Source organism: Boleophthalmus pectinirostris, unplaced genomic scaffold (genome assembly GCF_026225935.1).
Source record: "Boleophthalmus pectinirostris isolate CB_2022bp ecotype Guang Dong unplaced genomic scaffold, ASM2622593v1 HiC_scaffold_1, whole genome shotgun sequence".
Classification (NCBI taxonomy): domain Eukaryota; kingdom Metazoa; phylum Chordata; class Actinopteri; order Gobiiformes; family Gobiidae; genus Boleophthalmus; species Boleophthalmus pectinirostris.
In genome coordinates, this window is record NW_026570970.1 from 14522121 (window position 1) to 14546576 (window position 24456).

Below are 24456 nucleotides of genomic sequence, written 5' to 3' on the forward strand. Positions count from 1 at the left end.
CTTTGTTACTACTTTGTTACTACTTTGCTACTACTTTGTTACTACTTTGTTACTATTTTGCTACTACTTTGTTACTACTTTGCTACTTTGCACCGCTGCTATACAACTGTAGAGTAACAAGAAGAAATGTTTACAATATACATTATTATTATTATCATGAGTTGTGGAGGTAATATTATTTTATTTTTACTCTATATTTACATTTATAAAATTATGTCTTATTTGACACCTGTCTCTTGCTGTCTTTTTTGCTACTTATTTAGAATTATTACCATTTATATTTTTGCTCTTTGTTATTATATTATATTGTGATGTGTGAGCTACTGTGTCCAAATAATTTCCCTTGTGGATCAATAAAGTTTGTCCAAGTTTGTCTAATAGGCTTGTAGAAGTTGCTTATCTTAAACTAGAGCTCCCTCTAGTGGCCATAAAGTGCATTTGAGTTCCACACGTCAGATCCAAAATCTAATTAACTTATCCTGTAATTAAATGACACTCGGTTTCAAATTTCCAAATCTATGAAAATACCTCAAAAAGATTAAAACCTCTTTAATTGTTCCCAGAATATTTTGAGCTACAGTGTGTGCTCGGTGGACTTTAGGACCCAGAGGAACACAAACTAAAATCACATGACTTTTTGTATGCGCTGCACTCTGCTGGTCACGTGGTCGCATGCTGTTTCCAGTCGCAAATATGTAGCACCAAAAAAAAAAAAAAGCAACAAAACTGACTCTAAATGATGGAAGTGTCATAGATCCAAAGGGCACAAGAAGGCACGGGACATGGCTGCGGGGGGCTTTATTTTTGTGCTGTTCATCCTGGCCTTTCTGTGTGTCAATGGAAACCTGGTAAGAAGTGTACTTTCAGAATGAACTTTATTACTCAAGATTCAACACCTGATATGATATGAGAGGAAGAGGAAGTTCTGAATGAGCTGGATATTGTTATTGTAATGTGTTTATAACCAGTGGTGGAACGTAAGTAAGTAAAAGTAGCTCTTAAATAAACATTTTAGGGAGATATTTTAAAGTGGATACCTTTTACTTTTACTTCCCTACATTTGAGAGCAGAAATCTGTACTTTCTACTCCACTACATTTTTGAACTGGACTGAAAAGTGAAAGTAACAGTAGTAAAAGTTGTTTGAGACCTGCTGAAAAAGCTGAGAGTTTATTTTTAACACGTTCATAGTCTGAGCAAACAAAATATACAAATGAAAACAGCTAGGAAAAAAAAAAATCAAATATCCTGTTTAACAAAATTCAGCACAAATCTGTATCAAAATCACTACATTTGAAGCCTTATAAGACCTCAAAATCTGTGCTAAATGCATAATAAGTACATTTTTAAATGTGTGTTTTAATACTTTTATTTAATAGATTTTTTTTCATGTGATTTGCTCTGGTAGCTGTACTTTAACTTAACTTAAAAATGTAGTACTTCCTCCACCACTGTTTATAACCCTGTAGTAAATACTGAGCTTTTGTAATGTGGACTTCATTCATAGATCCGCGTTCGTTTCATGTTTTGTGTGTTCTTCTGTTTCAGGTCTCACAAAGGTCTTTCTCCATCGACTACAATAACAACTGTTTTCTAAAAGATGGAAAGACTTTCCAGTACATCTCAGGCAGCATCCACTACTCCCGGATCCCCAGGGCCTACTGGAGAGACCGGCTTCTGAAGATGTACATGACCGGACTCAACGCCATCCAAGTGTAAGATCTACGTATGATTAGGCCCGTCGCTCCAATTTTTCTGTATAGAAGATAAATCAGAATTATCCCCCAAAAAACGATTCCAAATGTACAATATTAAAAAACATGAGCTGAAATAACTAAATGGTAGAATCAGGCCCATCCACAGAAATTTGGGGGCCCAGGGCAAGAAGCCTCACATGGGCCCCTCTAATATAAAAGGAAGGAGTCCAGTTATGGGCTCCTAAAACCCTGGGGCCCGGAACAACAGACCCCTTTGTCTCCCCATGACTACTGGTCTGAGGAAAATGTAACGCTTAAGTAATTACTTTTTATCTGTAATGAGCGCAGACTGTTTAAAGAAGTATATACTATATTTATACAGTGTTTGGTATGAGTCATAGATGTTATTTAATGTTATTTAATTTTATTTCTACAGCTCAAATCTTCTCATATTAAAAAATAATAATAATAAAAAATATCCCATTACAAAGAAAAGCAAAGAAAAGGTACCCACGATAAATATTGACCCCCAAAAGTTCTGTCAATATTAAACGATAAGTCGATATTTAGAATGATATATTATTTATAGTGACAGACCTATATATGATCAGCGGTGGATGAAGTACTCAATTTTGTGACTTAAGTAAAAGTACAGATACCAGAGCAAAGAAATACTCAAGTAAAAGTATTGAAGTACCTGTTTAAAAATGTAGTTAAAGAGTAAAAAGTATTTCACACAAATTTTGAGATTGAATAAAGCTTTAAATGTAGTGATTTTGATTTCTGGATTTCTGTTGAATTTTCTTTAAGAGAAATAATTAAATTCATTTTTTTTCTGGGCTGTTATATATTTTTGTTGGCTCAAACTACAAATGTGTTCAAAATAAACCATCTGGCTTTTCATACTTCTGCTTTTCAGTCCTGTTCAAAAATGTTGTCGAGTAGATAGTACAGACACCTGCTCTCAAATATTCAAATGCAGACAAGTAAAAGTAACAAGTATCCAATTTAAAATGTATTCAAGTACAGATAAAATGTATAATTAAGCACAGTACTCTAGGGCTGCTCAATTATGGAAAAAAACATTATCACAATTATTTTGGTCAATACTGAAATCACGATTATTCAAACGATTATTTTTTAGTTACATGATGCATTTATTCAGCATTTCTCTCCCCAAAAAAAACACTTTGTTACTGATAATTTACGCAAAACTGTCAAATTGAAAATAAATATTGGCTACCTTAGAGCAGTTTTGTGATGTATAAAACATAAAATGAATAAAATATACTTTGCACATGAAATAAGGCATAGAAAAACATACATGTATCCAAAATAAACTATTTCCAGGAGTTCTATGATCTCTAATATATTATAAAAAATAAAACAAATATACTTATTTACATAAAAAATATCCCAAAATAAACTTTGTTAAGCTTTATCGTTTCAACTCGATTATATGAGTTTGGAGATCGCGATCAAAATTTAATTAATTGCACAGCCTTACAGTACTTTACTACTTTTACTTTGTTGCGTTCTATCACTGTGTATAATTGTACAGTATACAGTGTTTCTTGTTTGATAATAACATTGTTGTTTGACAGATACGTACCATGGAACTTCCACGAGTCGACACAGGGGGTGTACAACTTCACAGGAGACAGAGACCTGGTGCACTTTTTAGATTTGGCCAATCAGACGGGGCTCCTGGTCATTCTGCGCCCGGGGCCGTACATCTGTGCAGAATGGGAAATGGTAAAAATAGTATATAATAGTTTTTGTTCCTGTTTCCAGTTATTTTCAGTTTTGACATGGATGCCATCTCACTTCTGCATCTCGTTGCCCTAAAGCCATTTGTTCGTTTTTAAATAATGTGCATTGAACTTTTACATTCAAACATGATACTGCAGGACAACATTAAAAGTGCACTGTGGAACTTCTCTGGTGGAGGATCTGTCAAATGCTTTTCTACATGGAGATATCATTGCGTTGTTTGGAATGTTTCACAGTAGCGTTAAACCTGTATATCTTCATGGACACTAAAACAGACCAAGTTACAGGTCAGATCTGTGGAAAGGTGACCCCGCTCAGAGTCAGAAAGCCTGATTTTCTAGATGTTTTTGAACTATAAAACCACCTGTAATTGAATAAATGTAAGAGATGTTTAATGTCATACTGTGGAACATTTGAAGCAGAGCAATGACATATTCATAGAAAGAAGCAGGTGACAGACCAAACTGAAAAGTTACACAGTGCACCTTTAATATACCGATTTATAAACTGAATGAAATCTACTTAACATACTTCACTTTACAATTTATTATTTATGTTTTTCTTTATTTATAAGGGAAGCCAAATTTATTTGTAAATTAGTGAAGAAAAAAAGCTCTATGTACAACAGAAAATACATAGAACATAAATGTATTTTTATTGAAAATAGTAGCAGGATGGTTGTAAGTATTTGAAGACTGACGCCTTAAAACCCTCACACTGTCCTCGGGTCACATAGACCCGAAGAAACTTTTTTTTTTCCTTCCCGCTCTCTTGGGGCGGGTCAGTCAGCCCCAAAAATGTATTTTCTTGCCTGGCGAGAAAATAAATGAAAATAAATTTTTGGGTCTGAAGAGAGCGGGAAGGAAAAAAAAAGTTTCTTCGGGTCTATGTGACCCCGAGGAGAGCGTGAGGGGTGGATTGATGTAATTGATCGGATTGAGTAGGCTAAGTTGTTCCATTCATTTGGAACTTTGAAGTTAAATGCTCTGCGGCCAATTTCTTTTTTTTTTTATTGTAGGAACATCAAAAAATAGTTGTTCAGTGTGATGTAAATTATATGATGATCTAAATGGAATCAAAAACTGTTTTAAGTAGGGTGGGAACTTTGAATAATAAAATGATTAGTATTATGCCACCTTACATTAGCAGTCATCTGATAGTTGGTAATAAAACAAGGCTTTGTCTCTAAATCTAAACTGATTTATCTGTAAAGATGTATTTATATTTATATATTTTCTATTATTTTATATTTATATCTCTATTTATTTTCTTCCTCAGGGGGGACTTCCTGCATGGTTACTTCAAAAACCAAACATCATCCTTCGATCAGCTGACACAGGTGAATTTGTATTTTATACTGAAGCACGCATAAAAATCTTAAAGGTGCATTATGTAACTTTTTGAATGGGAGTCCTGCACCTGCTTGTTTCTATGGAGATGTCACTGTTCTGTTTGGAATGTTCCACAGTATGACATTAAACAGCTCTGCCTTACATTTATTCAATTACAGTTTGTTTTTTAACTCAAAAATACGTAGAAAAACAGGCATTTTGACTGTGAATGGGGTTTCCTCTCCACAGGTCTGACTGCAACTTGGTCTAGTTGTGTAGAAGATAGAAAGGTTTAATGCCATACTGTGAAACATTCCAGACAAAGCAATAACATCCTCCACCAGAAAAGTTACACAATGCACCTTTACTAAAAACTACAAGAATGAAATGTATGTATCAAAAGTGTCCCTCTCATTTTAGATTATCTACAAGCTGTAAGCAACTGGCTCGCCATCCTTCTCCCTAAAGTCAAACCCTGGCTCTACGTCAATGGAGGAAACATTATAACTGTGCAGGTACTTTCAGAGTTTAGCAATGATGCCATTAAAAAGGCCAAATGATTTCCCTTGTGGATCAATAAAATTTGTCTAAGTCTCCGTATGATTTCCTTCTTGTCTTTGAGCACAGGTGGAAAATGAATATGGGAGTTATTTTGCCTGTGATTATAACTACATGCGTCACCTCCGGACTCTGTTCCGTTTGTTTCTGGGTGAAAACACAGTCCTGTTCACCGTTGATGGAAACACAGACAAAGAAATGACATGTGGGAGTTTGGAAGGATTATACGCCACAGTGGACTTCGGGACAGGTTAATACTAGGGATGTAACAATAACCAGAATATCGTGATATTGTATCGTCAAAGTTCTCACAATAATCGTGTAACATCGCAGTATATCAAATTACAAGTCTCTTTGCTTAAATTAAGAGTTATTTTGCAGCAATTGCTAAAAAAAAATAGACAGAGGGAACTACATAGACCATGATCCTTTGCTCCATTTCAGTGTAGACTACATGAAGAAATAACAGTTCTAAGCACATTTAAGTCTTAGTTTTTTGGATTAAGTCTTGTCAAGGCATTTTAAGAGGAAAAAAGTAGCATATTAACAGTTTTGTTAGTGTTTACAAAATATCGCAATAAATATCGTAGATGTATATCATGAAAATATCTTACAGAGAGATTTGGATATTGTTTCATCCCTAATCGTGAGCCTCCCCACCATATCGTGAGCTTTCCCACAATATCATGATAAATATTGTACTGTGAGGTTCATACTGTGACGATATCATAACGTGAGACTTGGATATCGTTACACCTCTAGTTAATACTGTAGACAGGCACATTAAACTGTGTTATAAAAAAATTTAATTCTAGCTCTTATTTCTTCTTTAGACACAAATGTAAGAGAAGCTTTTAAAAGGCAGAGACGGTTTGAACCCAAAGGTCCATTGGTAAGTGCATTTTATACAGTGATATAAACAGACAATGTACTGTAATCTGGACCGCCTTGTAAAAAGAGATGATGCATCTTAAGGGGCGATCCTTAATCAAGTATTATTATTATTATTATTTTGCAGGTGAATTCTGAGTTTTACACTGGTTGGTTGGATCACTGGGGAGACTCACACACTACGGTCAGCACAGATAAGGTCATGCGAGTCCTGACAGAGATGCTCTTAATGGGAGCCAATGTCAACATGTAAGTATCAATTTACCATGTTTTTTTTGTTTTGTTTTTATATCTGTAAATGCATCTATAAACTGAATTCAAAACATTGCAGGTACATGTTTGAAGGAGGCACCAACTTTGGATACTGGAACGGTAAAGAATGCTACTTTATAAAGATCAGGTTTACTAGAATTAACCAGTGGTGGAAGAAATACTCAATTTTGTTACTTCAGTAAAAGTACAGATACCAGAGCAAAAAAAAAAAACAACACTAAAGTAAAAGTATCACATGAAAATTCAACTTAATTAAAAGTATTAAAAGAAAAGTATTAAAGTTTAAAAATGTATTTAAAGAGTAATAAGTAGAAGGATTTTGCACAGATTTTTATCTAATAAGGCGTCAAATGTAGTGCATAAATATTTCTAGCTGTTTTTATTTGTATAGTTTTGTTTGCTCATACTACAAACATGTTAAAAATAAAATCTTCAGCCTTTTCAGCAGGTCTCAAACCTTGATAAAAATTACTTTTATTTTTCAGTCAAGTTTAAAAATGTAGTGGAGTAGAAAGTACAGACACATGCTCTCAAATTTAGTGAAGCAAAAGGAATCCACTTTAAAATGTACTCAAGTAAAGTATATATATATAATATTTATACTTAAGTACAGTACTTAAAGGTGCATTGTGTTACTTTTCCGGTGGAGGGCCCGTCAAATGCTTGTTTCCATGGAGATGTTATTGCTTTGTCTGGAAAGGCAAAGCGATACAGGTCAGATCTGTGGAGAGGTAACTTCGCTTACAGCTAGTATGCCTGTTTTTCTAAGTGTTTTTGAGCTATAAAACTACATGTAATCGAATAAATGTAAGGTAGAGCTGTTTAATGTCACACTGTGCAACATTCCAGGCAGAGCAATGACACATCCACAGAAACAAGCAGGTGACGGACCCCCAACCAAAAAGTTACACCACTGAATTTAACATACACGTTCTTCTACAGTTGTACCTCTGATCTCTTTTAAGGTGCCGACCATGACACTCGATATCGCTCCGTCGTGACCAGTTACGATTACGACGCCCCGCTCTCTGAGGCTGGAGACCCCACAGAGAAACTGCTGGCTATACGAGAAGTCATTAAAATGGTATCTTCGAGCATAAGTCTGCATATCAATAATTAAAACGCTTGATTTAAAGCACTACTGATTTCTTTTTATTCTCAGTTTAGAGATATTCCCTCTGGATCTGTGCCTCCAGCCACTCCCAAGTTTGGTTATGGATTTGTAACTCTTAAAAAAGTAAGAAATCATTTTAAAACACGAATAAATTAGTAGGTTTACGGTGCACTGCATAACATTTCAGAGGGTTGAGGGGGTGAAAATGTTTATTGCTTTGTCTAGAATGTTCCACAGTTCATTACAGTTCAGATCTGTGGAGAGTCGTCACTATACACAGGAGGAATTATTGTATTTTTGAGCAATAGAAACACCCGTAATGAATAAATACTAGATGGATATGTTTAATGTCATGGAACATTACAGGCAAAGCAATAACATCTCCATGGAGACAAGCGCAATGTAACTTTAAATTACAAGTCAGATCTGGGGAGAGAATGCATGCTTTTCACTGTATTTTGAAGCCATAGAAAACACTACATGGTAAGGACAAAATAATATGTGGACCTATTAAAGTTTGCATTCATTGTTGTTTTCAGGTTGGTAATATCAGCTCGGTCTTGAACACCATCTCACCCCTGGGGCCTGTAAAATCTCAGTATCCTCTGACTTTTGAAGAGCTCAAACAGGTCTGTATCTGCAGTGGTGGAAGGTAACAAAGTAAAGTAGTAAAGTACTGTCAGATAGTGAACATGACCGAGCTTGAAAAGTAAAAACTTAGTGTGATAAAATAAAAAGCCGTCAAAAAGTACGAGGCACTCTGTTGGAATTACAATAAAAGTCCTTTAATGGTTACATGGGACAAGCCAACACATTTCAACACACATGGTTTCTTCATCACGGCGTATGCCCTTATTTTATTTTTAAGTTTTTACTTTACAAGCTTGGTCATCTTCACTGTCTGTTCACTTTTGAGCCTCATTCTTGAGGAGCACCAGTTGTAGATTTTTAACTAAGATATTCTGAAGCTCTCACTTCCTCTTTGTTTATAATAAAGTACTGTGTATAGGTATCTGTACTTTACTTAAGTACCTTTTAAAGTGGATACTTTTTAAATTTACTTAACTACATTTGAGAGCATGTAGCGGTACTTTCTACTCTAGACTGAAAAGTAAAAGTACTTTCATTACTGCGTGAGACCTGCTGAAAAGGCTGAGGGTTTAATTTTAACACATTTGTAGTTTAAGCAAAAGAAAAACAAGCTTGGAAAAAAAATTAAAAATTCAGTTGTTTCTGTTGAACAAAATTCAGCACAAATCTGTATCAAAATCACTACATTCAAGCTTTATAAGACCTCAGAATCTGTACTTTTACCTTTTACACTTGAAGTACTTTTTTTTAACTTGAATACTTTTACTTAAAGGTGCATTGCATAACTTTTCTGGTGGAGGGTCCAACAAATGCATTTCTCCATGGAGATGTTATTGCTTTGTCTGGAATGTTTCACAGTCTGGTATTAAACCTTTCAATTTTCTTGTCAATCAAACTAGACCAAGCTACTGGTCAGATCTGTGGAAAGTCGACCCCGCTCACAGTCAGAATATCTGTTTTTCTAGGTATTTTTGAGCTATAAAACCACCTGTAATTGAATAAATGTAAAGTAGAGCTGTGGAAACATAAGGGCAGAGGAGTGATTTATCCATAGAAACAAGCAGGTGACGGACCCCAACCAAAACGTTATATAGTCCACTTTTATTTTTTTAATGTGATACTTTTACTGTTACTTTTACTTGAGTTTTTTTTTGGTTTTGTTCCAGTGCCTTTACTTTTACTTTTACTTAAGTAACAAAACTGAGTACTTCTTCCACCACTGCGTATCTGTCACAGTTGTACTATTATTGTTTCTACCTTGTACAAGTAAACCTCTTGAAACATGGAGAACTTTGTGAATGTTGTGTTGTGTGTTGTGTGTATTGTCTGCAGTACTATGGCTACATGCTGTATCGGACCTCCCTGCCCCGGGACCTCTCCGAGCCCACTCCTCTTATCTCTCCTCTCAATGGGGTTCATGACCGGGCATACGTGTCTGTCAATGGGGTAAGTGTCACAATGGAGCTTTGTTGTTTCACTAAATACATTTACAGTTGAGGTGTACGCAGACCACACAGGTGAAACAAAAGGATCTGGTTTATTTTTTGTTATTCGCAAAACAAAAATTCAGTTTTTTAAAATCTCAATACAAACTTATATGAACAGTAAGGCTGGTCTGTGTGTATAAATGTTTGGTCTTATATACTGATGTAACGATATCCAAATCTCTCTGTACAATATTATCACGATATGCATCTCACGGTATGATATTTACTGTGATATTTTAGAGTGGCAAATATAATTCTAGATAGGACACGTTTCTGCTTTTAAAATACCTTGACAAGATTTTGGTGTGAATTATTTCCATCATAATCCCAAGAATTCAAGTAAAAAACATGTTTCTTCATGTTGTCTGGGCTGAAATGAATCATGGGATATGTAGTTCCCGATGTTTATAAGCTGTTCCTACTAAAAAACCATGCATTTAAGCAAAGGAACTTATAATTCGATATATTGTGACAGCCCACAATATTATTGTGAGACTTCTGACGATACGATATCACGATATTTTGGTTAGTGTTACATCCCTACTCTTATGTAAATAGTTAATGAATAAATGACATTACCAAGATAGTATATTACATGTTGTACACCAGGGTTTCTCAAACTTTTTTTAAGCCAGGGACCGAATATTGGTATGAAAATATCCCAAGGACCCCCTACAGATCCTGGCATCTTTATAAAATTACGAGGTTTTGATCATGTATTAAACCAAATTGGGATAAAAGGTTAATTTCTCATTATTCTTAGAACTCTTGTTTTATTTGTGTACCCTACTTGTTTCCATCAAAAACAATACATGTTTGTTACTGTATATTAAAGAATGTTATCACAGTTTTGGAGGACACCCAACAAACTACCCCCAGTACACCACTCGTGGCTTTGGCCTCTGGGACAGAATACATGCATCCTCATGGAATACAAATCTATCTCTTACTCACATTTACAGATTTTGCTATATTTTGATCAACTATCTAAGAGAGAGGTCAACTATGTCAAGTTTGTCAGTAAATGGTTTTAAGGGTTCAGACTTTAGAAGAAGAAATTGTACTATTTTATGTCAAATAGCACTGATTAAATGATAATATATACTGCATTTTTGTTTTTAACGTAATACTTCTGATCTAATTTTTATATTTGCAGGTTTATCAAGGCCTATTAGAGAGAGACATTGCACTTGTAATAAATGTGACCGGAAAACAGGGGGACACTCTGGATATTTTAGTTGAAAACATGGGCAGGGTGAACTTTGGGAGCAAGATCAACGATTACAAGGTAAGAAAACACTTGAAGGGGACTCTTAAAAATTTAAAATGTGTTAAAGGTGCACTGTGGAACTTTTCTGGTGGAAGGTTCAATTACCTGCTTGTCTCGATGGAGATGGTATAACATTAAACATATCCATTTATTCATTATGGGTGTTTCTATTGCTCAAAAATACAGTAATTCCTTCTGTGAATAGGAGCGACTCTCCACAGATCTGAATTGTAACGTAGTGCAGTGCTGTAACTTGCTTGTCTCCCTCGTGATTTTTCATGGTTTAATCTATATTGTGGAACATTCTAGACAACGCAACAATATTTCCAATGGAGACATCAGGTGGCGTACTCTCCACCAGAAAAGTTGCTCAGTGCACCTTTAATATGCATAAATATTGATAGAATTTTTATTTCAGGGCATTTTGAGTAACCTGATTTTGGGTAAAGATGTACTCACAGACTGGAACATTTATCCTCTGAATATTGATGAAGCCATTGCTGGTGGGTGGCCTCATTCAGGAAGTTTCAAGCCTAAATCTCCCGTAAAGAAAGAAGATTTATTTGGACCAACTTTCTACATGGGAACTCTTCAGTCCAATGGTCTGACCTGGGACACGTTTCTCAAACTCCATGAATGGACAAAGGCAAGTTCAAGTCATTTTACAATGTGTTTTAAAAGTCCTATATTACACAAATTGACTCTTGTGAGCTTTGTACCATGTCAGAATGTTGTTACCTCTTAAAACAGACCTGGAGTTGTGTTTTGATTCATTCACAAGTTTGAGTAATCCTGCATTATTAGTCGTAGTAGTTAGTAGTTTTCAAGTTAACAGCTCCTTTTACCTTTTGTTCAGTAGAGATTGGCAATTCCAGTCCTGAAATCATCTAAGTGATTCTAGCAAAGGTGTATGGAGTTTAAAAACACAGTGGAGCGCTTCCTGTATTACCACATGACATCACAAGGTGGAACAGAGTCTTTTCTGTTCAAGAGAAGGACTCAGCCTAAATATGCAGGGTTTGTGAGTTAAACGTGTGAATTAAACAAAACACAACTCCAGTGTTTTTGATGAGAAAACATAATTATAACCAGTGGTGTAGTGGGGATTTTTAAAGTGGGGGTGCGCGATTTGTCATGTCATGCTCTCCCTCTGAACTCACTTTCAGGATATACAGGCACCAGCCCGGTAAAAATCTGTAATATTTGATGTTTTTTGTTTTTTGTACTCAAAATGATACAGAATCATGTTATTAACATTACCACCGTTCTTAATCTCCTATAGAACATAAATCATAGGCTACAACACATGTGCCCAAGACTAAACCAGGACTAAACCAGGACTAAAGCAGGACTAAAACAGGACTAAAACAAGACTAAAACAAGACTAAAACAGGACTAAACCAGGTCTAATCACAAACTAAACCAGAACTACTCTTGAACTTGAGAGTCCCAACAGTCTACACAGGGTTCAGTCCTAATTTAGTCCCGATTTAGTCCTGGTTCAGTCCTGGTCCCTCATGTGGCAGGTCACTATAGGACAGTACTGCAGATATCAGAAGCCTATGTAGGTTGTTTTCACCATTGCCAAAAGCTCTGGTTTGACATTTAAGTTGTAGCTATTTTATATTTGTTATTTTTTTATATCTTACGTCAGGAGAAGTGGGTGGACAGCGTACCCCCACATACCACACCCACTACACCCCTGATTAGAACATAGATCGGAAAGTAGCATAATATGAGCTCTTTAATGTTAAGATAAAAAACTGATTTAATTTATTTTTCAGGGTCAAGTCTGGATCAATGGTGTAAACTTGGGGAGGTACTGGCCGGCCCGGGGACCACAGCAGACACTTTATGTCCCTGGACCCCTGATCAGCCCCACTCAGATCAATAACATCACAGTTCTGGAGCTGGAGGGAGCACCCACACATCTTAAAGTCCTGTTTATGGACAGGCCTCTGCTCAATGCCACTAAATCCTGACAGCACAAAATGATGCCAAAGCTGAAATTTATTTGTGGCTTTGGTATAAACTAGACCTGTCACGATAACACATTTTGAAGTTCGATATATTGAAGTAAATATAGACGATAATATTGAAACTTTCCAGGTCGAGGGTCTGTCTACATTTCTGTCTTTGCTTGCTTGGAATGTGTCACGGCATAAAACTTAACTATCTCCATGGAAACAAGCAGGAGATGCCACCAGACCAAGTTACCGGTCGGATCTTTGTTTTTTGAGCAGTAAAAGCACCCAGAATTGAATGAATGGGAGATGGATAAGTTTAATGCCACACTGTGAAACATTTCAGACAAGCGGGAGTCAGACCCTCTCGCTGAAAAGTTACACAATGCACCTTTAAACCACAGAAACTATTCTAAATCTACAATACTGTTAAAAACCATAAGCTGCAATAAATAAACAGCAGAATGAAGTTATTAATTCAAACTTTTACAGCTTAAATCTTATCATACAGCCAAAAAATTTTCAAAAATGTCCCAGTAGTGCAAAGAAAATGTACACACGATAAATACTGACCCTAAAAACTGTAGTTTCAACTTTCATACACTGAGGTAGGTAACGTAATTATCGTGACAGGCCTAGTATAAACTATATATACTTGAATGTATACAAATTTCCCTCCATGCTGCCTTATGCCATATCACTGCTTTTACTGTTTTACATATGAAGCTTTTTGTCGTCTTAAATTAAGACTCAAATGCGATGTGCTTAACATTCAGTTAAAGGTTCTATATTACTATTACTATAAATTAACTTTTGTGAGCTTTAAGCCATGTCAAAAAAAAAAACAAAACCCCCCACACAATTCTGGAATTGTGTTTTGCTTCATTCACACGTTTGAGTAATGCTTGTTGTCTACATTTCAAAATCTCAAAATGCTCTGTTCCACCTTGTGATGTCATGAAGCACTAGTATGTTAACCTTTTTTTTTCAGTAGAGATTGGCAATTCCTAGGCTGGAATGATCCAAATGATTCTAGTGAAGTTGTATGGAGTTTAAAAACACAGTAGAGCACTTCTCGTATTAACTAGGGATGAAACAATAACCAAAATATCGTGATATCGTATCATCAAAAGTTCTCACAATATATTGAATTACAAGTCTCTTTGCTTAAATGAAGAGTTATGGTGCAGCAATAGCTAAAAAAAGACAGAGGGAACTACATAGACCATGATCCTTTGCTCCATTTCAGTGTAAACTATATGAAGAAATAACAGTTCTAAACACTTTTAAGTCTTAGTTCTTTGGATTAAGTCTTGGCAAGGCATTTTAAGAGAAAAAACCATGAGACGTATATCGCGAAAATATCGTAAGGAGAGATTTGGATATTGTTACATCCCTAATCGTGAACTTTCCCACGACATCGCAATAAATATCGTACCGTGAGGTTCATACCATGACGATTTCATATTGTGAGACTTGGATATCGTTACACCTCTAGTATTAACACATGTTCAGTCCACCTGGTTCAGTCCTGGTTTAGTCCTGGTCCAGTCCATATACGGCGCAAAAGTTCAGCATCTTCACAGTTATTTTGGAGAGAGTAACTTAAAAGCAATGCAGTAATAATGTAATGCCTCATATTTTAAATGCAGTAATACTGTAATGTAACTAATTACTTTGAAATGACAGTAACAAGTAATAAATAACGCATTAAAGTTAAACATTAAACTTGCCCAACAGTGCACATGACATCACAAACAAAGTATTTTCAGTTTGAGAGAAGAACTCAGCCTAAATCTGCAGAGTTTCTGTGTTAAAAATGTGTGAATGAAACAAAACACAAATCCAGGTTTGTTTGTGATGAGGAAACATTAAAACACTGATCACAAAATAGTGTAATATAGACTCTAATTCTCGCAAACATCAAAAGACTGTCAAAAGGTTAGAAAATGTTTTACTTTTTATTGCATTTCATGATTTTTTTTTATTACAATGAGATAAAAATTACATTGCAACCTGGTGGCTTTGAGTTTTTTTTCTTAGTGTCATGAGGTAGCTTACTCTGTAGTTGATCTACACAGTTAACTAGGGTCATTTGGCGTTGGCCTTTCTGTGCTGCTGGACACAACGCGGGCTACAGAATGTGAAATCCAGATACTCAAAAGGGATTTTCCCCAGAAGCGACTCTCCACACATCCAGCATCTCCTGGAACACATACATTAATTTGTTAAAAATGTGGAAATCAGACGTCACAGACTTAAAATTTAGAGGAAAAAAAGGGTCATACTTTGCATTTGCGATGCTAACTCCTGTCGCGGCAGCCTGTTCAGCGAGTCTGCGCTCTGCTGCCAAGGCTCTCTAAAAAGGTAAAAGAAAAATGTCATAATTTTTTGCTTTCTGAGTTTATAGAGCTCGGCAAAAATGTGCTAATTAGTTGGAAGTGGCAAATATTGATCAAAAGAAACAGAAAACGCACATCAAAGTTCTTGTGGAGGTGCAAATGCAAGGAGCAGCAATTTAAAAGTGAAAAAACGCAGAGCACACTCAGTTTTTAAATAACGTTTGGGCAAAAAGCCGATCATTTTTCTTGCTCTGGACCGCAGTATACAGCAAATAAAACCCTGGTAAGAAATATATTTTTGTATATTTGCATCGCTGGCCTCTTGTGGTTGAAATTATGTCACCAAACATTTTATTAAATAATATAACTACACTAGAAATTGTTTATATACTTGACTACGGAAAAGACATTGAAACCTACTTTGCAAATCCAAGTTAAGTCTGTAGACAATCAAGCCAAATTACCTTTTCTCGGTCTGACAAAGCCGCAAACCTCTTCTTCTCCTCCTCCTCCATCTCTTGTTTCTTCTTCTCCTCCTTTTGCTCCTTTTCTCGCTGTTTTTTCTGTGCTTTTTGAGCCTTTTTCTTCTCTTGCTTTTTGGACTCGAGCTCCGCTGTGAGTGGGCCTGGGATCTGAAAAAGACACACATTTAGCACCATATAAACAATAAATCCATTTTGTGTTGTTATTGTAATATTATTGTATTTAATCTCATTTTACCTGTGCTTTACTGTAGTCGTACTTATCAGGATTCTCCCCCATGTATTTCCTAAAAACGTTTCTTGTGTCTTTCTCTGGTGCTACATTATATGGAGTTTGGCCTTTCTTGTCTCTGCAAGAAATATATTATAAATAAGGAATAGATCGTATCATTGTACTTTCCATGTTTAAAGCTGCACTACGTAACTTTTCGCTTGGGGGTCTGTCACCTGTTCGTTTCTATGGTTCTATGGCTCTACAATATAACATTAAACAGATCTACTTTACATACATTTATTCAATTATAGATTTTTTTTTTTTTGTATAGAAAAACATGTATTCTGACTGTGAGCGAGATCGCCTCTCCACTTGGTCTGGTTTGGTCTCCATAAAGATAGAAAGGTTTAATGCCATACTGTGAAATATTTCAGACAAAGCAATAACATCTCCATGGAGAAAAGCATTTGACTAGCCTGATTCATTAGCCCGTTTCACTTCGTGGAAACCGTCAGACCTCACAGCATTAGGATTTATTCACTCGACAATAGGCCGATACTTTTTAATTTAACCAATCGCTGCTATTTGGTTGTGACGTATGTAATGCACCAATCTTCTGTAGGAAGAAGAATAATGTCTTTCCCCTTGACAAAATTCACCAAACATTCTCTTTGTTCCAGCTTTAAATCCTCGATCTCACTGCCAATACAGAATGGATGTCTTCATCTACATCCATCGCGACCGCTTTGTTTACTGTTGTGTTGTAACACAAAAGGGACCCAGACAGGCGCTTGAGTTTGAAATCATGGCTTCACAGCTCGTTGCTGAGTGGCCGGTGTGCGGTCTACAACTTCTGGGTTTTTTGCAAACCGTCTAGTGCAGGCATGTCAAACTCAGGCTCTGGGATCTAATTTGGCCCACAATATAATTATATTTGGCCCACGAGATCATATCAAATATATATTAGAGCTGGCCCGCTGGCTACTGATTGTAGCTTCTTCTGAATTCAATGTTTAAGCAAAACTATTATTAAACATTTATTTTATTAAGAAAATGTTTAACATTACAGATGTTGTTGAAATTTTTAAATAAATATTTAGTTTGGCCCACGAGTTCCAGTTTTTAATTTTGGCCCTATGTGAATTTGAGTTGGACACCACTAGTATATTCTGATTCCTGACCTAGTCGCTGGAGAGAAATGAAATTGAGCAGAGGCACTAGATGGAGCCAGCCTGGCTAACATTTGACAGACCCTGCACCAGAAAAAATTCACAATGTATTTTTAAATAGACAGTACCTGCAGGCTGGATCTGCTCCTACATCCAAAAGACACTTGACCACCGCTTTCTGTGCAGCAGCTGAAGCAACGTGTAATAAAGTGAATCCTGATGAGTCTATGGGTTTATTTAGAAATATAAGAGGGTTTTTGACATCTGAAGTCTCAGTCTCTTCTTCTGTTTTTTCTCCATTCAAAAGTCGTTGTAAACCGTCTACATCTCCGATCTTGCAGGCCGTAAAGAGCGCGTCCTTCACACTGTACTCCCAAGAATCATCAACAGCATCTGAACACAAAAAAAATAAAAATAGGAGTCTTAATTTAAACAAAATAACTCAATCCACGGGGATGTGATTGTTTGACTGAAATGTTCCGCAGTACACTCTTAAACTTGTTTACTTTACATTTATTCCATTGCAGGTGTTTTTATTGCTTAAAAAAACATTCTTACAATACACTGAGCCACCTCTCCGCAGCTCTGACCTGTATCTTGACCTAGTTTCGTTTCTGCTCATCTCCGGAGTGATAGAGGTTAATGCTTTACTGTGGAACATTCCAGGCAAAACAATAATAGCTGAACACAGATGTAACAATTCGTTTTTCAGTTTTTGATTTTGTGTTTAACTGAATAATGGAAAAAAACGGATAACGGCCGTTTCCCATTTCGGTGACTTAAACTGCAATGACGGACTTTTGCACCAGGACCAGGACCAGGACCAGGACCGAACCAGGACCGAACCAGCACTAAACTAGGTCTAAACCAGGACTGAACCAGGACTGAACCAGGACTAAACCAGGTCTAAACCAGGACTGAACTAGGAGGACTGAACTGAGCACTGAACTAAGAGGAATGAACCAGAACTGGACCAGGACTAAACCAGGACTAAACCAGGACTAAACCAGGACTAAACCAGGACTAAACCAGGTCTAAACCAGGTCTAAACCAGATCTAAACTAGGTCTAAACCAGGACTAAACCAGGACTAAACCAGAACCGAACCAGGACTAAAGCAGGTCTAAAACAGGACTGAATCAGGACTAATCTTGGACTTGAGTTCTGTTTTAGTCCTGTTTAGTCCTGTTTAGTCCTGTTTAGTCCTGTTTAGTCCTGTTTAGTCCTAGTTTAGACCTAGTTTAGACCTAGTTTAGACCTAGTTTAGACCTGGTTCAGTCCTGGTTTAGATGAAACGGATGAAATGGGAAACGGCTGTTATCCGTTTATTCCATAATTCATTTAAACACAAAATCGAAACTGAAAAACGAATTGTTATCTGTTTCTTCATTTTGGTTTTGGAGACAAATAAAGAAGAAAATTGTTGTTTTTTTCATTTTCTTATTTTTGGTTTTATTTTGAAATATGAACTATCCATCATGTCTATGTATGTAAACTTGCTCAAGATCATTCTAAAACTATTCAGGAAAGGTTCATTTCATTTCCTGTAAATTAGTATTGATACCTGCTCAAATGTGTATCTAGTTTTGATAATAGTTTTTATATTGATTAGTATCTCATATTTGATACTTTTGACAGTCCTACCTTCCAATTCTTTCTTTTTCTGTCCTCTTCTCCTCCTCTTTGGTTTAGTTTCTTGAGGAGCTTCCACAACCTCTGTCGCCTCTTTTTCCTCCTCAGTGTGAGGTTCTGCACTATCCAAATCTACAAATCAAAATTATAACTATTATTTATGAAACGTTGTAATATTTGTGTTTTATATGCTGAAGTTGAAATATGACACTTACCTTCAGTTTGCATTTTAGCATCTTTATTTTTCTTTTTCCGCCTTTTCTGCTTCGATGGATAAATTTCAGACTCTCTCAAGTCCAGTGTTGTTAATGACAGTTCTTCCATTTCCAGTTGGACTGCTCCACTCTCTCCCTCCTCCTCTGAACTTGTTTTGCAGCTGTTTTCTGAAAATGCAAAATGTCTTTTATTTACTTATTTATGAGTGTGTGTGATGGTAATTCAATAATTTACAATATTTACAATATACTACACAATATTTTTGTTTTTTTAATCGCAATTTTTCCCCCACCCTTGCTAAAACGAACAGCTTATTTTATTACTTACCTACTCATACACACAGACAGAAGCCATTCTTATTGTCTCTTCACCTCTTCAAACTTTGATGTATGCACACTCTATACGGCCAAATCAAAATGTCTAATGACTTTTACTGTTTGTACTATCTCTAATACCACAAAAATACATAAATAAAAGTAACAGCTTAATATTGCAAAGCGATATAACAAAATAAAGACATACATATAAAGATAAATAATGAATATAAGAAAAAAGTAATAACATATATAACACACACACACGGGATGAAACAATAACAGAAATATCGTGATATCGTATGGTCAAAAGGTCTTATAATAATATCGTGGACCATCACAATATATCAAATCACAAGTCTCTTTGCTTAAATTAAGAGTTATGCTGCAGCAACAGCTAAAAATACAGAAAGAACTACATAGACCATGATCCTTTGCTCCATTTCAGTGCAGACTACATGAAGGAATAACTGTTATGAGCACTTTTAAGTCTTATGAAGTCTTGTCAAGGCATGTTAAGAGGAAAAAGCAACATATTCACAGTTTTTTGGGTTTTTTTTGCCTCCACAAAATATCGCAATAAATATCGTACCGTGAGATGTATATCATGAAAATATTGTACCATGAGATTTGGATATCGTTACATCCCTAACATACACACATACCTACACATAAAATGCATAAAGAAAGATATTTATTCATTTTCACCCTTTTTTTTTTAATTTATGCAGCATTTATAAATTGTACCCTGTTGTAGCAGAGGAAGGGATTTTACCTTTGTCTTGGTCAGTGTTGGGTTGGGTGTTCACCTTGGCAGCTTTTTTCCACGCCTTTTTGGATGGACTAAAGATGAGGGACACATCAGTCTCATTCCCTGCATTTGAATTATGGACACACAAGGTTAATTCAATCTACATAAATATGAGAACGATAATAAACAATAACAAAGTCTTTCTACTCGAGATGCACCGATCCTGCTTTTCACTTCATATATTGATTAAATATCTGCCAAAAACAGCATTTATTTCCTTTAAACAAAAGCAAAATAAGACAAAACTGATCCAAATCTGGGACGCAGCTGTTATTTATCTCTGAGGCAATGACAAAACAGCTTTGTATAAATAAAAAAAATCGAACATTCTGAGGCTTTCTGGCCCCACTATGACAATTAAATAGTCTTATTACATCAATTCATGCCGTATGTCCAACCAGGATCTCAGCTGAATCGATATTTGGAAGCTGATATCTGAGCAAATTTTTCAGTATCAGCACCAGTATTCAAAACCAGTATCAGTATCGGTGCATTCCTACTTTCTACTTACCGTAAACCTGCATATTTCCAAGCACTTCATGTACCCTCTGCACTTCTCTAAACGTCGCCCTCCTTGTCGCAAAGGGAATACTGCGAACTCTAGAGTCTTTTTTATTCAGAGCTGCTGTCCGACCTCCAAAAAAAATGGAGTTGTTGTAGCTTGGAGCACGCACAAATATTGCAGATGCTTCCGTTAAGTAATCTACCCAGCTAACAAGGATATCCTGAATGTCCTGGAAACATTAAACAAAGTAAATCAGTTATTAATATAAAAAAGAAAAAAAAAAAAAAAAAGAAACATGGGATATAATACAGAAGACTTGCTACCTTAACCAGGGCGGCCTCGTTGTATCTCCTCAGAGCAGCTCCTGCAGATTTAGGGGCGTGGCTGCGATTCTGTGCGTCTCGGAGACCTTGGGCAGTGCCTCTCTTTGCACGGACAGTGTATCGGTGAAATGTCTTGTGTTGAATGACCTCTTTACTGTGGACGACATTGGGATGAGTAAATGCACTGCTGTTTATTTAACTGCCTTTCAACGTCAATCCTCTTTCAGATATTTTGTTTTCTGTGGAATGCAGGCTGTTTTAACATCTACACTGTGCTTAACAATTCTATATTCTGTGGAGTCGTGCATCTTCAGCATCACAGTATAGAGACATTCTCATAATTAAAAAGTCTTTTGCAGCATAAACATTAAAACCTCTTTAAACAAGTGGTTTTGTCTCAGAAGAAACTGCCTACAAAATACGTCACTGCACTGTCACGTAAAGCTTCTGAGGAAGGCTACAGGAAGTAAATGAGACATGAAACAGGTAAACAACTCTCAGGTCTGACAAAAAAGAAAAGCTAATTCAAGTTTAGAACTGAAGACAGAATTAACTTTTACCACAGAGAGATTTGTCTCAGATTGGAATCTAAGTTCTTAGTAGCTGATTCTCATAAAATGAAAGCTGAATCTTCAGCTGTTTCTTTGCCTGGAAATCCTGAAAGATATTTCTCTCTATTTGTTATACAGCGTTGAGTCTGGATTTTTCTAGAAAAGCTGTTTCTGCTGTGATTGGCTAAATCCACACTACTATAGCTAAAATTGCACTTGAAGGCCATTCATCACATGCAAAAATAAAATATAATTGAATGTTGCCAATACAAATCTGGTCTCAATCTGGTGAACAAATAAGAAAATAAAAAGACAAGTTTTTTTTTCCCCTTAAAATTATGAAAACAATATAAGAAAAACATCAACAACAACATGTAGAATATATTTTGTTATTTTCTGTTAAAATGTAAAATGAAAGTCATAAAAGCCAGCTCTTCTCTGGGAGTCAAAAGAACCAAATCTGTGCACAAAGAGCTGGACTGTCCATCACTAGTTCAAACTGTTTTCCTCCTCTCAAAATCTCAACTTAAACTGTGTAGAAAGCTAAATTACACTCACCCCTGAAACACAGCTCCAGCAAAGTGGCCTCCACCGGTCATAAGAATCACCCAAACAGTCTTTTTGTTTACAGCTCTTAGGGCCTGCACTAAATCTTCCTCTTCATTTGTCTGTAACAGCAGATGACAAAATTAGTGTTTACTGTCATTTATGTAGTGAAAAGTCAACTTAAAGATCCTATACTACGCAAAATTGACTCTTGTGAGCTTTAAGCCACTTCATTATGCTGTTACCTCCTCAAAAACAGACCTGGAGTTGTGTTTTGTTTCATTCACACATGCTTGAGTAATCCTTTATTATTAGTCTGCCTACAACATATGTTAAGTTGTTATAGCTGCCTTTTATTTTTTGCTCAGTAGAGATGGACATTTTCATTGCTGAAATCATCTAAATTATTCTAGTGAAGGTGTATGGAGTTTAAAAACATATGTGGAGCACTTCCTTTATGACGTCACAAGATCACAAGGTGTTTTCCGTTTAAAGGAAAAACACTAAATATGCAGGGTTTGTGCGTTAAACATGTGTGAATGAAACAAAGAAAAACACACAACACCTGGGATGTTTGTGACGAGGAAACAACATTATAACGCAGATCAGAAAAAAGTGGAATATGGGCCCTTTAAAAAAACCTCACCTTTCCCTGGAGAACACAGCGGTGCACAGAGAGATACTGTCCCGCAGAATTCTGGAAAACAACCTTGCTTGAAAATCGACCAGAAATCAAACTATTCTCAGTGGCGCTCTCATTATCTGTTCCAGTGACGTTGCTGCTTGTTCCACTGTAGTCACTATCTGAGTCTCCATCCTCTGAGCCGGACTCTGAGCCTGAGATACTTGACACGTCACCTGGAAAAGACACAATTCAGGCCTTTAGAACATATTGTGCACATTTGTATCTGTCTTATCTGTAACATTAGGGTACATATTGTTCAATATATGAAAGCTGAAGCAATATATTTTTGGGATCAGTATTTATTGTGTGTACATTTTCTTTGCACTATGGGGAATTTTTTGGTTATTTGTTGGCTATAAGATAAGATTTGAAAAGGTTGAATTAACAACTTTTACAACTCAAAACAGATACAAACTAAGTACTTAAGTGTTTCATTCTGCTTTATTTATTGTAGCTCATTATTTTTTAACAATATAGTCCATTTAGTTAGTTTCTATGGTTCAAATCTGCTCTTGTGGCAAAAATGTTTTTGCTATATTATTGTTTATCGTCTATATTTACTTCAGCACTTTACTTTTTCATGACAGACCTAAGTGTAAACATGCCCAAGTCCAAAATTAACTTCTTACCAGCTCCTGTTTTTCTCTCAAACTCCTCCACTGTTACTGGCGACAATCCTTCCATCTTTTGTCTCAAGTTGAAGCGATGCCAGTCAAGTTTGTAGTGCTCCATCTACATAAATTACACCAAAGGACCCCGATATCAACAATAAATCACTAAATCTTTTATGTTTGCGTAGACTTACCTGTTCTTCACGGTTAGTAAAAGAGCATTTACAAGCCAAGCAGGACATCTTATCAGACACGTCTTTGACCAGGCTGCTTTCCTTTTCTTTGCCATCATCCCGGTTTTTATTTTCTATTTAAGTCATAGATTTTAAAATATTACATGACATTACAATATTATTTAATAGAATAGATTAATTTTACTATACATACCGTCTTGTGTTGGTTCATTTTCAGCTGTTTGTTTAGGAATATTTTTCACCTCTTTAAGTCCATCCAAAATCTCCTCGTTTGGACTTAAATCAAATATAGATCGATGAGACGCAGAAGTGGACATTTTGGTCAATATTTATGACAAACCCTGTGAAGAAATGAAAGGTTTCAGAGTCAGAGTTGTTGTTTTTACAGTGATTCAGATGTGATCATGGAGCTGTCATGTGTCATGTGTAAAGTCCGACAACAGTAATTACATTGATTACACACGAGCGCGTTTCTGTAACATGTTATAATCTAATATACAGAAAGAAGAAAGGATCAGAGGCAGACTTATTATAGAAAATGATCTTACCACATGAGGTTGTCCCGTGGATAATGCAACACCGACGATAAGTGAAGGGTTGTCCATAGTACGGAAGCCGGAAAGGGTCCAAAGTGTCAAATCGCGTGTGAGGGATATTTAATTTTTGTTTAATTTTATGTTTTTTGTTTTTGTTTTTTATTAGAATCACCACTGTAATGATTGGTGTACTATAATTAATAAAATTATTTAAAAAAAAATTAATAAAATGTATAAAATTAAATTTAAAAAATATAATTAATAAAATGATTAATTAAACATGTATTTTAAGATATATTTAAGATATTTGTTTATTTATTTCATTCATTAAGTATAAAAAGATATTAACACTGTCACAACATCAAACATACAAGAAAT

At 35.8% G+C, this 24456-nt stretch overlaps 2 protein-coding genes across 2 annotated transcripts; one reads left to right on the forward strand and one right to left on the reverse strand.

Annotated features, from left to right (window-relative positions):
- The first annotated feature begins 689 nt into the window (after positions 1-689).
- Positions 690-14967, forward strand: glb1l (galactosidase, beta 1-like). Its single transcript, XM_055148299.1, has 16 exons — positions 690-848; positions 1548-1714; positions 3301-3451; positions 4748-4808; positions 5221-5315; positions 5428-5608; positions 6192-6250; positions 6377-6498; positions 6581-6621; positions 7488-7606; positions 7685-7759; positions 8176-8265; positions 9560-9673; positions 10871-11002; positions 11403-11630; positions 12769-14967. Exons 1-16 carry the CDS (start codon positions 783-785, stop codon positions 12964-12966), a joined length of 1899 nt encoding a protein of 632 aa, XP_055004274.1. The 5' UTR covers positions 690-782; the 3' UTR covers positions 12967-14967.
- On the reverse strand, positions 14891-24170 carry ankzf1 (ankyrin repeat and zinc finger peptidyl tRNA hydrolase 1). Its single transcript, XM_020931908.2, has 16 exons — positions 24091-24170; positions 23736-23883; positions 23543-23655; positions 23367-23469; positions 22699-22910; positions 22065-22174; positions 20956-21109; positions 20639-20861; positions 20092-20190; positions 19002-19169; positions 18799-18918; positions 17284-17548; positions 16011-16122; positions 15755-15922; positions 15237-15307; positions 14891-15154 (listed from the first exon to the last, which is right to left on the reverse strand). Exons 2-16 carry the CDS (start codon positions 23857-23859, stop codon positions 15040-15042), a joined length of 2157 nt encoding a protein of 718 aa, XP_020787567.2. The 5' UTR covers positions 23860-23883; positions 24091-24170; the 3' UTR covers positions 14891-15039.
- Between the last annotated feature and the right edge of the window lie 286 nt (positions 24171-24456).

Coding starts and splice junctions, on each gene's coding strand:
- glb1l (XM_055148299.1), top strand. CDS start 783: ATGGCTGCGGGGGGCTTTATTTTTGTGCTGTTCATCCTGGCCTTTCTG. Junction 6,622..7,487: donor CAACTTTGGATACTGGAACG/GTAAAGAATGCT, acceptor ATCTCTTTTAAG/GTGCCGACCATGACACTCGA. Junction 11,003..11,402: donor GCAAGATCAACGATTACAAG/GTAAGAAAACAC, acceptor TTTTTATTTCAG/GGCATTTTGAGTAACCTGAT.
- ankzf1 (XM_020931908.2), bottom strand. CDS start 23,859: ATGTCCACTTCTGCGTCTCATCGATCTATATTTGATTTAAGTCCAAAC. Junction 18,919..19,001: donor TGCTAAAATGCAAACTGAAG/GTAAGTGTCATA, acceptor TTTGATTTGTAG/ATTTGGATAGTGCAGAACCT. Junction 16,123..17,283: donor GGAGCAGATCCAGCCTGCAG/GTACTGTCTATT, acceptor TATTTCTTGCAG/AGACAAGAAAGGCCAAACTC.